The sequence below is a fragment of the Chlamydotis macqueenii genome, chromosome 3 (genome assembly GCF_036417535.1).
Source record: "Chlamydotis macqueenii isolate bChlMac1 chromosome 3, bChlMac1.mat, whole genome shotgun sequence".
Lineage (NCBI taxonomy): Eukaryota > Metazoa > Chordata > Aves > Otidiformes > Otididae > Chlamydotis > Chlamydotis macqueenii.
The window spans coordinates 87764327-87776043 of record NC_141558.1 but is presented as its reverse complement, the minus strand read 5'-3'; the positions used below and the strand labels follow the sequence as shown (position 1 = coordinate 87776043).

At 52.7% G+C, this 11717-nt stretch overlaps 1 protein-coding gene across 1 annotated transcript; it reads right to left on the bottom strand.

Annotated features, from left to right (window-relative positions):
• Positions 1-399: 399 nt before the first annotated feature.
• GTPBP2 (GTP binding protein 2) lies at positions 400-11402 on the bottom strand. The gene is made up of 12 exons (XM_086745248.1): positions 11189-11402; positions 8824-8850; positions 7979-8163; positions 7565-7673; positions 6818-7015; positions 6361-6535; positions 5479-5698; positions 4901-5036; positions 4447-4505; positions 3526-3697; positions 3083-3247; positions 400-2656 (listed from the first exon to the last, which is right to left on the bottom strand). Exons 1-12 carry the CDS (start codon positions 11369-11371, stop codon positions 2459-2461), a joined length of 1827 nt encoding a protein of 608 aa, XP_086601374.1. The 5' UTR covers positions 11372-11402; the 3' UTR covers positions 400-2458.
• Between the last annotated feature and the right edge of the window lie 315 nt (positions 11403-11717).

Sequence of the window (11717 nt, the reverse complement as noted above, 5' to 3'; positions counted from 1 at the left end):
GATAAGGTCGAAGCTATTTTTAAAAACAAACCACCGGTTAGACGCGTGCCCTAGAAAGCATCCCTTTAATTAGGCTCTGGGGGAATTTGTGGCTGCGAGGAAGCATCTGCCAGAGCCCGTTCCGCCCACAACAGCCTGAAGTGCTGTGCTCAGGGTGACGTGGCTGCCCGTCACCCCAGGCTGCACACCCAGGCTTGCTCAGATAAGCCAGGAGAGCACGGTTGTAAACAGCAGTGCGCGTGCATTCCTTCCACGCCACAGGACGGTATTTATAGGGCTGAATGCAGGAAGCTTAGCAAGAGGTGAAAGGCAGCCATCTCCAACCGTGACCTGGCTCCAAGGGCAGCAGGGCAAGAGCCCAGCTCCACCCTCACTCATTGTACAACTCAGCCAGCAAGCTCAATAAAACATCTTTATTCTGTACACTTATATATAGATGCTTGGGGAACAGGGACAACCCCCAGCATTAGAAAATTTCAAGACAACAAAACAGCAATTATGAAGAGCATGGCACCAAGAACAGTCATGCCACAGATGGCAGGGACGAGGTGAGACCAGCCATCAGCTATTTCAGAGAAGGTCACAGCGCCCCATGCCCGCTTTGGGGTAGAAAACACCAGGGCTGCTGCAAACAGCTGGAGTCCCCCTCCCCCCACCCCCAGGCAGCTTTCTTTGTGACCCACTGGCACAAAAGGGAAGAGCCTGCTGGGTATGTCTTTCTTGCAGGCATGGGTGAAAGACCATGTCACCGTAACACCCAGACCACTGCCAGGATGGGTAGAAAGAGGGATCCTGCTTGAGTGGCGACCCTGAGCCAGCAGCTCCTGTCTCACTGTGGAGCTGATGGGGAAGAAGCAGGTTTTCAGCTGGGTCGGTGCTCCCCCCAAGGGACAGGTCACTCCTGTCACTACTGCGCTGCCTCTGAATCCCTTCATTGATACCACCATTTCACTGGCTTCCCCACAGGGTGCAGCTGCCACCTCCTCACCGCTTTGCGACGTCCAGACCGGCACAGGTCAGTCGACTCCACAGGCACTGCCCGCACCAGCAGCCCAGAAGCAGAACTTGCTCTCAGGATGGTAGAAGGGCTGTTTGGGTGTCCAGGTGCTATCACAGGCCCTCACTCTTCTCTTCAGTCAGGGCTGGCAGGCCACCATGCCATGTGACAGGGTTGGCTGAAGGCCTGTTGCTAACAGCAGCCACATTTGGTCTAACAGTCAACAATAAAACCAAAAGCCTATGTACAGCTATACAGCCCCTGGTGCACCCTCCAAGCTACACAGGGGAGCTGTACGACAGCGAGTGAGAGACAAACGTGCTCCACTCCGTGCACAGAGTCCTTGCTGGTAACATCAGCCTTCCTCTGACAACAAACCCCAGTGGCAAGGGAAAGAAAATAATTCTTCCTCCAGGAGAAACAGAAATAAAGTCACGCCACTGTCAAATCACATCTAAACAACAGAAGTCAGCTGGTTTTGTGTTAGTTACGCAGCCTGTCCTCCTCAAACATTAAGGCAAGCGTGTGAGGAGTAAGCTGGACTGGGACCTGGAACAGCCACATCAGGGAGCCCACTGCAAACCACTGCTGCCAGTGTGCAGGTGACACCTGCAGCTGAACATCCACAGAAACGACCCGCACATGCCAGCACAGGCCTGGGTCCCGCTCTGCTCCACAGAACGGCCTCCTGCCCAGCTGCTGCGAGGAACAGACGCAAGTGCAAACTCTGCCTTCTTGACGTTACGTTGTCAAGGCTGCACCACGCAGAGCAGCCGCTGCTTCCCAGGAGTCAGAAAGCAGGATGCCAAAGGAGTGTGTACATGTCAGTGGGGAACAGGACATTTGTCCAACAGTAAGACACTCAGATTGGAGTAATGCAAAACCAACACACAAATGGACACACGGTAGATTAAAGCCAACCAAGATTAAAACGGTTAAAAAGTGTCCTGAATGCATTCTGAGAGGTTCAGCCAAGCCCTTGCTGTGGGTAGCAGGGCCTCTTCCATCCCCTGCCCAGAAGGATGTGCTGTAGGATGTCTCAAGAGAGTATTGTTATCAACCCAGTGCTCAGACAGCAGAAATGGGACCAGATCTTGTGTCAGAGATGGAAAAACATCCCTTCACTGCTAGTCTTCAAGGGTTCTGCTCCTCCCAACCGGTAATTTTCAAACAGTAAACAAAGCCAGAACTTGCCTGCCCGGGTCTGCAGGTGCCTCTGATCTATTCTGAAGGAGGACAGGGTAACAAAAGCTGCAGGCGATGTGGAGGACATGCTTAACTTGCCCCATGTACGGCACTGAATGCGAGAAACTCTCCCAGACTCCATCTCACAGTGTGGAGAAGGGACACCCATGCTAGAACGGGACAGCAGCAGCTCCAGGCATCACTCAGAGAGCCATGGAAGCTTCCACCCTCCTCCCTGGGTACTGGTGAGTGGAGATCTCTCTGACCTAGTGGTAGTCAGAAGCTCAGCTGTCCAGGCCCCAGCGACTCCTCCAGGCCGTTTTCTTTGGTGGTGATGGCTTGGAGGTCAGTGACATGCCCAATGCCTTTGGTGACTCCTTCACGGAAAAGCAGCTTGGCTCCAATCTTCAAGTATTCAGGATGCTTGATGAATCTGAAACGGACAACTGCCTTCTCTCCTGTCCGCAGCTTGTCCTGAATAGAAAAAGGGGAGAGCTTAGACCCATCTACCATACCAATGCAGACAGGAGAGGTGTCTGTGGATGCTAACATGAGGCAGATGAGCAGGCTGCCTCCCTCAGACTGCATGGCTTGAGCCCTTCCCATTAGTGTATGCCTATGGGGAGACAGGAAGACACAAGCTTTGGTGAATGGAGAATTCATGTCCCTTTGCAGTCTTGCTGCAGTCCATCATGCTGCTTGTTTTGTGGGGAGGGAATTCTTTAATGTGTTGGGAGGAAAAGCAACCAAATGGGCAGGATAAAGGGATGACGTGTGCTCCTAGGAAGGGACACAGCTACTCAAGATACCAGTAGCCCCTAGCTTTATTAGAGGGCCTGGTGGAATACCAACAAACCCCACAGGGAGGTCCATCTTCCTCCCCTTTCCTCCCGTGCCTACCTTTCCGTGGATCTTCTCTACGATAGCAGTCTGTCGCACATTCCCCACATGCACCGTCACCTGGAACCCCTTTCGGAAAGTCGTGGCATGGAATAACAGCACGATCTCGGCTTCAAACACTGAGCAGATGGTGGGGTTCATTTCTGGGCTCACCATGACCATGCCCTGCACAATGACCCAAAGCACAGACTAGTTAGGGCCAGTCCCCTTGCTTCTGAACAGCCCCCCAAACCACAAATACATCTCCACCCTGCGACTTGGGCTTGCATCCCATTCTCAGCCTTGTACTCATCCTACTTTGTAGCCTGTCCATTTCCTCCCCTTCCAGCAAGTTTCCTGAGGATGGCTCTACTTCATTCCCACCCTACCAATGGGGGATCTCCAGGGAAGCCTTGAGTCCTGCTCACTGGACCAGTGAGAAACCTGACAACAGCAGGACTCACCTTGCGCAGCAGGGAGCGGTCGAAGGGTCCGAGGGCCAGCGTGGCTGCCTGTCCGGCCCGCAGCACACGGCAGGCTGAGCGGTTGCGTTGGATACTGCACACTTTCAGCCGGAGGAACTTCCCATCATCAGTGGGACCAACCACCAGGTTCTCCCCTTCTCGGCAAATCCCACTGTCCAGGGTAGCAGAGCAGGACAGAGTTCATCAGGAGACAAGGAAGAAATTTCACCCTCCAAGATCAACCTGCCCAAACTCCCCAGGACCAAGGAGGTGAGTGTCCTCGGACTCTTACCTGGAACTAACTAACAGGGATGGCGGGAAGAGGGATTCCTACAGTAGGAGCGAAAGCCACACTATCACTTCTAAGAATAGCAGGTATCCCTCAGATAGGGGCCATTCTGTCCTCAGTGCTCTGCCACACTGCATGGTTTCTACTGGAGAGACTGCAGTTGATGCCTGCTCTGCATGGATGCGCTGGAGCCAAACTGCTCTGATCACTCCTGAACACTGAGGGACAGCTGTCTTCTCATGGGGTAGCATGCAGTTAACCTCTGCTGGAATCAGAGGACTTGCCTTGTACATTTCCTCCCCCTGCTTGAGGAAGGAGGAAAGCAATGCCTTGGGATCATGGCAAACCTCTGCCGACTCGAGGTCCCAGCATGCCTTCCTTCAGCACACTACAGGTCACATTCCTAATCCAGCAACTTTAGAGCAGAATCCCTGCTTGCCACCATCTGAGCAATGGTCTGCTCCAATGGGCACCTCCCAACACCCTGGAGGGCTTTGCCCTCTCTTGGCTCAGTCACCTGGCAGCATTCAGGACTAAGCCTCGCACTGCTTTCGTCTGCAGTGGGTGACTCTAACCTTGTGGGAACTTCAGCAACCATTCACACCCACTCTTCTCTGCCTGTCCTCGCTTACCTCGACAGAGTTCCTCCAACAACAGTCCCCACCTCTGGCACAGTGTAAATTTCATCAACCTGCAGCAAGGCAACAAGAATAAGCTGTGAAATAGCACTCCAGAATGAGGACAAGGTGCCTGCCCGTTGTGTGGAGAGGTGAGCTCTCTGCTGGCCATTAAACACCATCTTGGAGCCTTCACCAGTTCCTATTACCTTCCCATTACAGGAACATCTGCTTTTAAGTGGCAACCAGAGAAACAATCTTATCCCTGAGATGGGCATCTCTTGATTAGGACAGAGCCCAGCCTAACAGGCTTTTTTCACAGAGTGAGTCCTCTCTTTACTTCAATGTCTCCTGCTAGGCCTGGAGTTCATCACATCCCTCCCCATGCTGTCCAGAGCCCCCAGATGTTTGCCACATGACACAGCAATGAGTGCAGTACCAGAACTGGAAACAAACTACCCTTACACACCTGAAACTCTGTGAGTTGCTGCATTAGTTCTTCCTGTTCTTTACTGTTGGTCAGTGGAGGGAGGATGTTGAGGAAGACTTTTAAGAGATCCAGGTTCTCCCCAGAAACACTGGACAGTGTGAAGATTGGGGTGATGCTGTCAGACGCAAATAGACAGGAATAAGGAGGAGGCCAGAGTGGAGCTGCAGAAGGCAGCAGGGATCCTGAATCTACCGAGTCCAGCAAGAGGACAGAGACTACAGTGATAAATGGCCAGAGCAAGAGGGCACATGGGCTAGGTACAACTTTGCAGTAACCTGTGCCTCAGGGGTTGGTCAAGGCCCCACTCCTCTGCTAACCCACACTTCTATCACGGAGAAGTAACTCCAGTGCAGCCTCAGGCATCTTTTGCTCCCAGAGCCCAGAAAAAGGCCTGGGAGGGGAAAATGCCTTCCAGGAGAAAGCACAGGTAGGAAACCTCATGAGGAGCCAAGACATTAGAGATGTGATTGCCTCCCCCATAGTCACCCTTCCCAGCTCCACACAACAGCCCAGTCTGAGTTGCCTGCTCCCAGCAGAAGAAAGGAATTGTCCCTTACTTGGGAGACTGTGCAAACTGCTGTGCTGCTGTAACAGCATCGTCATCTGAGTTCACAAGCAGGGGGAGCTTGTTGCAGCCTGGCTGCTTCAGGATTCGCTCCAGCTGCTTCACTGTCCGTTCCACTGTGGCTTTCGAACACAAGTCAACTTTGCTGATGACAATGAAGAATGGGACCTTGAGGGCCATGGCCAAGCCCAAGTGCTCTCGCGTTGTACCTGCTGCAGGAGACAAGGGAGAGTGTAGGTGTGGTAGCAGTCACCACAGTTGCTTGTTTATGGGATAGCTATGTCTCCTGGCTCTCCCACAAGGCCACTCTAGAGATTTCACCCTAACTGCTTAGTTCATCAGGCAATGAAAAAGCAAAATTATTCTTTTAAACAAAACCAAACATCGGTCCAGAAAAATAAAAACCACAAAGAATTTTTCTGACTGATCTGTTTGCTTCATAAAGATGCAGTAGTTTTCATTCTTGGGCTAGAGTTTGCCAGAAAACAGACACAAAAATGTCAAGGAAAGATGTGGGAGAACTCCAGCTGCTTTTTTACAAGGCTTCAGGATTCAGCACCCCTAAGAATATGTAAAAGGTGGGGTGTTTTTTTTGTTTTTGTTTGTTTGTTTGTTTTTCTCTGACAAACACAGCCTCAAATTACAAACAAAGCCTCTCTGTCCAGGGTACAGTTTAATGTGGTCTACAGCTGGTAAGAGGATCACAACTCTGTTCTCCTCCCGTAGGCACTGACTTACAAGAAATCAGTAGAGGCTTCCAGATTAATTTTTTTTTTTCCTGTCAACTGTTCCCAGTTAACAAGGACCCACTGCCCCCATTCTCCGTTTCTCTTCGCACATTGCTGTTAATCCATGCAGGCAGGGCAACACTCACCAATGCCAGTGTTGGCGCTAACCACCAGCATAGCAAAGTCCGGGCAGTAGCTGGTGAGGCCGAAGATGGTTGTTTTCAGATACTTGTGGTGGCCAGCCAGGTCAATGAAAGTGATCATTTTGGAAGAACTCTCACAGATCTCTTCTGCTGTTCGAGAGTCACTGTAATTTACCACCTGAGGAACATAAAGATTAAGTGAGAGAAGGAGCCTCAGCAAGCAAGTGAAGAAGATTCATCTCTTATCTATCCACTTTGACCTCAGAATTAGTGAGAAGACATCATTCACCATAAGTGCAAGAAATTATGTCTGTGGCAAATGGACAACTAGCACTCAGGTTCAGCTAAAGGAACACACAGAGCTGTGCCACTCTCTTCTCTCGTGTCCCACTCACAGTTGTAACAGGAGGGTGATCCTATTCTCCTCCAGCTTTCTGAGTTCAGCAGCCCACTTTCTCACCTCTCCTTTGCTGTTGAAGCCAAGGATCTCAAAGCTGATGCTCGACGTTCTTCCTGACTGGATTTCATGGAGATGCCGGAAGAGGTTGAGGCGTGCTCTGCCCCGCCCGTTGTCCAGCTCTCCTTGCGTTAGGACACCCAACAGGGTTGACTTCCCTGAGTCCACATTCCCCAGCACAGCTACTCGCAAGTCTAAGAACTACAGGAAGAAAAACAGAGAAATCATGAAACTTAACCGCTGCTGTGCTGGGTGTGCATGAACACTACATGGCAATGGAGATGGGCCTCAGAGAGCTTCCCTCCACGACTGACACTGTGCAGCGTAATCTTGCTCAGATTCTCTCTTGCTCCCAGCAAACCACTGCCCAGGAGTTGTGATACACTCTCTATAGTTGTGATGTGACACATCAGGCTTTGATATCAGAAAAATGGTCCTTTGCTGCAGCAGGAACTCTAAATCCTTCCTTGTTTGCACACTGGCCTGCATCAGAACTGTTGCTGTAGAACTGAAATAATTTCTCACCTCTGATTCAAGCGATCTCCCCTACTGGTATCTGCCTCAACCACAATCTTGGAGATGAAAAGCATTATCATCAAGCCTTCCTCTGGCAGCTCTTTAAAGCACCTGCTATGGGCCACTCTATGACAAAGTGCCTCTAGGGTTTGGGCTCCCATCCCAAAAGGAAGTGGCTTGTATGAAGCCTCTAAGTCTCCAGCAGGAGAGGACGGACAAGTCACAGGTCCCTACCTGCTGGTTGTCGGGCACCTTTCGAACAAGCACCTCCGTTATCTTCCTTGGAATGTCGCTGTCATAATCAACCTCCCTCTCCCGCAGCACTGTAATGTCAGCCCCAACCCTGCAACAAACGTGAAAGGAAGGAGTGAGACACACACTTGTACTCGGCAGCTCTTGCACCTCCGGAATCACAGCTGGCAAAGTGAATGGGATGAAAGCTGGGATAGCAGGGAAGAAGCCTCAAGCTTCCAGCCAAAAGCCCTATAACTGCCTTCACGTTTCCAGAACCTCATGATGAGGGAATTTCAGTCATACATGGGCTTTGTAGAATGGAGCCACTGGCTCCTCAGCGGACTCCTGGGGCCAAGCCTCTCTACTGGAGGCTGTTTATACTTGTGGGTCTTGCAGATGAAAGGGAACACATACTTCTCTGCCATACGCCGCAGTGTCTTGAGCGAGGCACGCATCTCCTCCTCTGAAAGGCCCACCAGCAGCCCATTGTCCTCCACGCCGATCTGATAGACGGCCTCACCTCGGCCTTCCTGTAGTCGCCACTTCATCTGTGTCACCAGGTGCTCAAAGCGATATTGTGAGGGATTCACTAGCTTTAGCTGTTTAACAGAGGGTATAGTTACAGTCACAGCCTGGATGCAGAGGGAATCTTGCCCAAGCCAGCAACTCTCTAAACAGCATGAACTTCCCTCACACTAGGAAGCAATGCCCCCACTGCTGACCCACCTTTAGAAAACACTGCCCATGTTAATGTCTGCACAGAAGCCACAGGACAAGTGAAAAAGCGTTTTGCAAAGGTGCATACATATGGTAGAACAACTTTCCCGCATCTCGCCAAAGGGATCTGTACTCTGGCTTCTGTGGGGGTAAAAACAGCACTGTGGGACCCATCTGTGACATGGGAGACAAAGAAGTGCAAATGGCAGAACAGCCACAAGACAGTGACAAATTATTACCAGGGACACCTGCAGCTCTCTCTCAAAATGAGGAAGATTTCAGGAAAAACACAGTGGGTCTCATCTTCTAAAACAGATTCCTAAAAATCAGTACTGAGACCAAATTCTTCCAGCTCAGCATACTGGGTATTGCTAGGCACAGAGACACAGAAGATGACTGATAGTTCCCTGACTGATAGTATAGTGTCCACTTCTCTGTCCCTTCCTTGGGCATGTTTCCCCTGTGTTGCCTTTGGTAAAGTTACTCACTGTAAAATAACCCTCTGGGAGGAAGACCTCCTTCTGCAACCTCAAAAGGCTCACCTTGTACTCGATGTTCCCATCTTCTGCCTGGTTAGAGAATGAAACAAGACAGAAAGGTTAGATGCTCTGCCAGCAGGGACTTCTGCCATCAGCTGCCCAGATAGTCTGCAGCTTGTGCTGACCATTTCAGAGAGAGGGAAAGTGGCAGAAATATACTGTGTTATGTCACAGCCTCTTCTGCCATTCATTCCTACACTCAACTGGAAATTACTTTAGGCTTGTATGAAGAAAACATAATGAAAAACAGAGGATAAAACTAGAGAGTAACACAGGGGATAATACTGCTTTTTGGGGATTTTTTTTTACTGCCAGTAAAGAATAGGGCCGGTCTAACAGTCACAGAGAGAGAGTTCCAGTTTCAAAAAGGCACAGGGCAGCAGATGATTAAAAGTATCCCCCCTCACCCATCCATGATCCACAATGCCACGCACAGCATCCCACTCCCACTCTATCCAGCAGCTTCCATCCACCGAATGTGCACAGAAACAGGGGACTGGGAACAAAAGTCCCTGTCTTCTCTCCTGCATACTGATATCCTCCCTCACTCAATTACTTTTTCATTGACTGCTTCTCGTATTCTTGCACATCTTCTCTCCACAAGAGGACTACAGACATAAGGAAACAAGCTACTGTCTTCTTTGCAGTAGTAGTTGCTCCAGAACTGGGCTGGCAGTTCTGGAGAACCAGAACTGATCAGGACTCTTTATGCACAACGTGCTCAGGAGAACTTTCCCAGAAGGGCTGGGGCCAAAATGGACTGTGACAGCCTAAACCAGAAAGGCCCAGGTACTCGTCAAGCCCACTTCAACTACAACAGGCTCCAGCTTCTGAAGAGAACGTACAGCCAATATTGAAGTAACTTTTCCACTGATTCAGTCTAAGGACCATTGAGAAAGGGCTGGAGCCTGTAGAAAGCCAAGTACTCTGCCAGACTAAACTGAGATGCCAACACTAAACACTTCCTTTTCCTCTGGACACTGATTTGCACATCAGGAGAGGCAATAGCCTTCTCCTTGCCTTCTAGCTCAGCTCCTAACCACAGCGGTGCTTATGGTGGCAGCAGGCCAACAGAAGGAAGTTCTGAATTATCATCTCAGTTCTTGGGCAGCGGAACTAGGTACTTGCAGAACGTTTTACTCTTTTACCATCTACCAGCTTTAAGAAAAGCACTGCATTCACATAAAGGACATTCACTGTCCTTTAAATAAGGGGGTGGGTGTCTTTCAAGGCAGCTGAGACTATAAAAGCAACAAGCCTAGACTTGCTGGGCCACATACTACACAGGGTAGCCAGGGACAGGAAGCTGTGCTGAAACCATAGGGGGCTGTCCAGCCTCCAGCTGAAGGGAACAAAAGCTAAACTGCTGCTGCAGGGGACAGCCTGCCCGTGGAGAAGATCTAACAATAGCAAAGCGCTGTTTTCCCTTCTTGCCAAGAGTCACAGTCCTGCCTTGTGGAGGAATTGCTCCCTCCCAGCACAGGCTCTTATATATTTTACAGAAAGCTCACCGAGTGGGGCCAAGCGATCGACTCCGAGGCAAAGTAATGCTCCGCACAGTGACAGTCCTATTAGTGCGGTGCCAGCTGCCTGAACTAACCAACACACCCACTTACTACCAATGCCATTTCTTCCTGCTGCAAGAGGCGAGTGCCTCACAATGTGTCAATACCGTCTGCCTCTCCACGTAACAAAACAGTTGCCAAATTAGCTGGGAAGGGAGTCACTATAACCTGCTGAGCAATATCTACGAGTCTGGCAGCTGGAAAGGGACTTACACCCACCAGATCGGCTCTCAGGGAGAGACACGAACAGGATGCTCGGGACTACGAGTTGAACAAAGCTTTATTTCCGAAGCTGTTTAGTTCCCAGGTGGTAAAACACCCTCAGACGGACGCCGAGCAGCGAGATGCTACTAACGGACAGGGTTTGGTGGACCACACAGGGAGCTCGCTGGCACTGGCGGCACAAGCACTGAGCGCTGCCACGTCAAACCCCGGAGAGACCGGGGCCGGGGCAGCCGGACCGCCCGCGGGGCTGCCAGCCCAACCCCGCACCACCCCGCACCAACACCGCCCGAACCTTCTCCAGAAACTGCCTCCAGCCTGACCCGCGACCAAACCTGCCAGGGTGCGGGGCAACAACCCCGCGTCACACCGGGCCGCTGGGAGGGCACCTTCCCTCAGCAGCCCCCCGCCCGCCGCAGCCTCGCAGGGGCGGTGACAGCGCCCCCCGCCCCCGGGCCCTGCCCGGCCCTGACAAGAGCGGCTCGGGCCCCCCGCGGCGCCAGGCCCCGGGGCGGGGGGCGCCCCCTCCTCAGCTGACGGGAGGCGGCGGCCGTTGTCTCGGCGCGGCCGGGGGAGCTCACCTCGGGCGGCAGGTACGGCGGGTTGTTGGCCTTCCCCCCCCGGCTCCGCCCGTTCTTCTTCTTCGCCTTCGAGCCGCCGCCGCCGCCGGGCGCGGCCCCTCCGCGCCCGCGCAGCGCCCCTCCCGCCCCGCCGCCCGCCGGCCGGCAGCAGCCCCCGAACAGCTCCGACACCCGTGAGTCCATGGCGGCCGGCGCGGCCCCGCCGCTCCGGTGCCGCTCCCGCTCCCCGACCGGGCTCGCCGCCCCGGTCCCGGCGTCAGCAACCGCCGCGCGGCGCCACGGGAAACCGAGTCCCGCCCGCCTACGGCTCCCAGCAAGCACCGCCCGCCCGCTCAGAACTACAGCTCCCGGCGTGCCTCACGGCACACCCCTCTCAGTCCCTTATGGGCTCTCTCCGCGGGGGCGGATGGGAGTTGGAGTCCGAGGGAGAGGGAGCATCCGCTCCCCCGGCCCTGCCGATACCCGCAGGTTTCCCCTTTGGCAGTTCACAGGCAGAGCCCCGGGTCCCCTGCTCAGTGACAGCGAACTT

Coding starts and splice junctions, on each gene's coding strand:
- GTPBP2 (XM_086745248.1), bottom strand. CDS start 11,371: ATGGACTCACGGGTGTCGGAGCTGTTCGGGGGCTGCTGCCGGCCGGCG. Junction 8,164..8,823: donor ATGGGAACATCGAGTACAAG/GTGAGCCTTTTG, acceptor TCTGTTAAACAG/CTAAAGCTAGTGAATCCCTC. Junction 7,674..7,978: donor CTGCGGCGTATGGCAGAGAA/GTATGTGTTCCC, acceptor CGTTTGTTGCAG/GGTTGGGGCTGACATTACAG.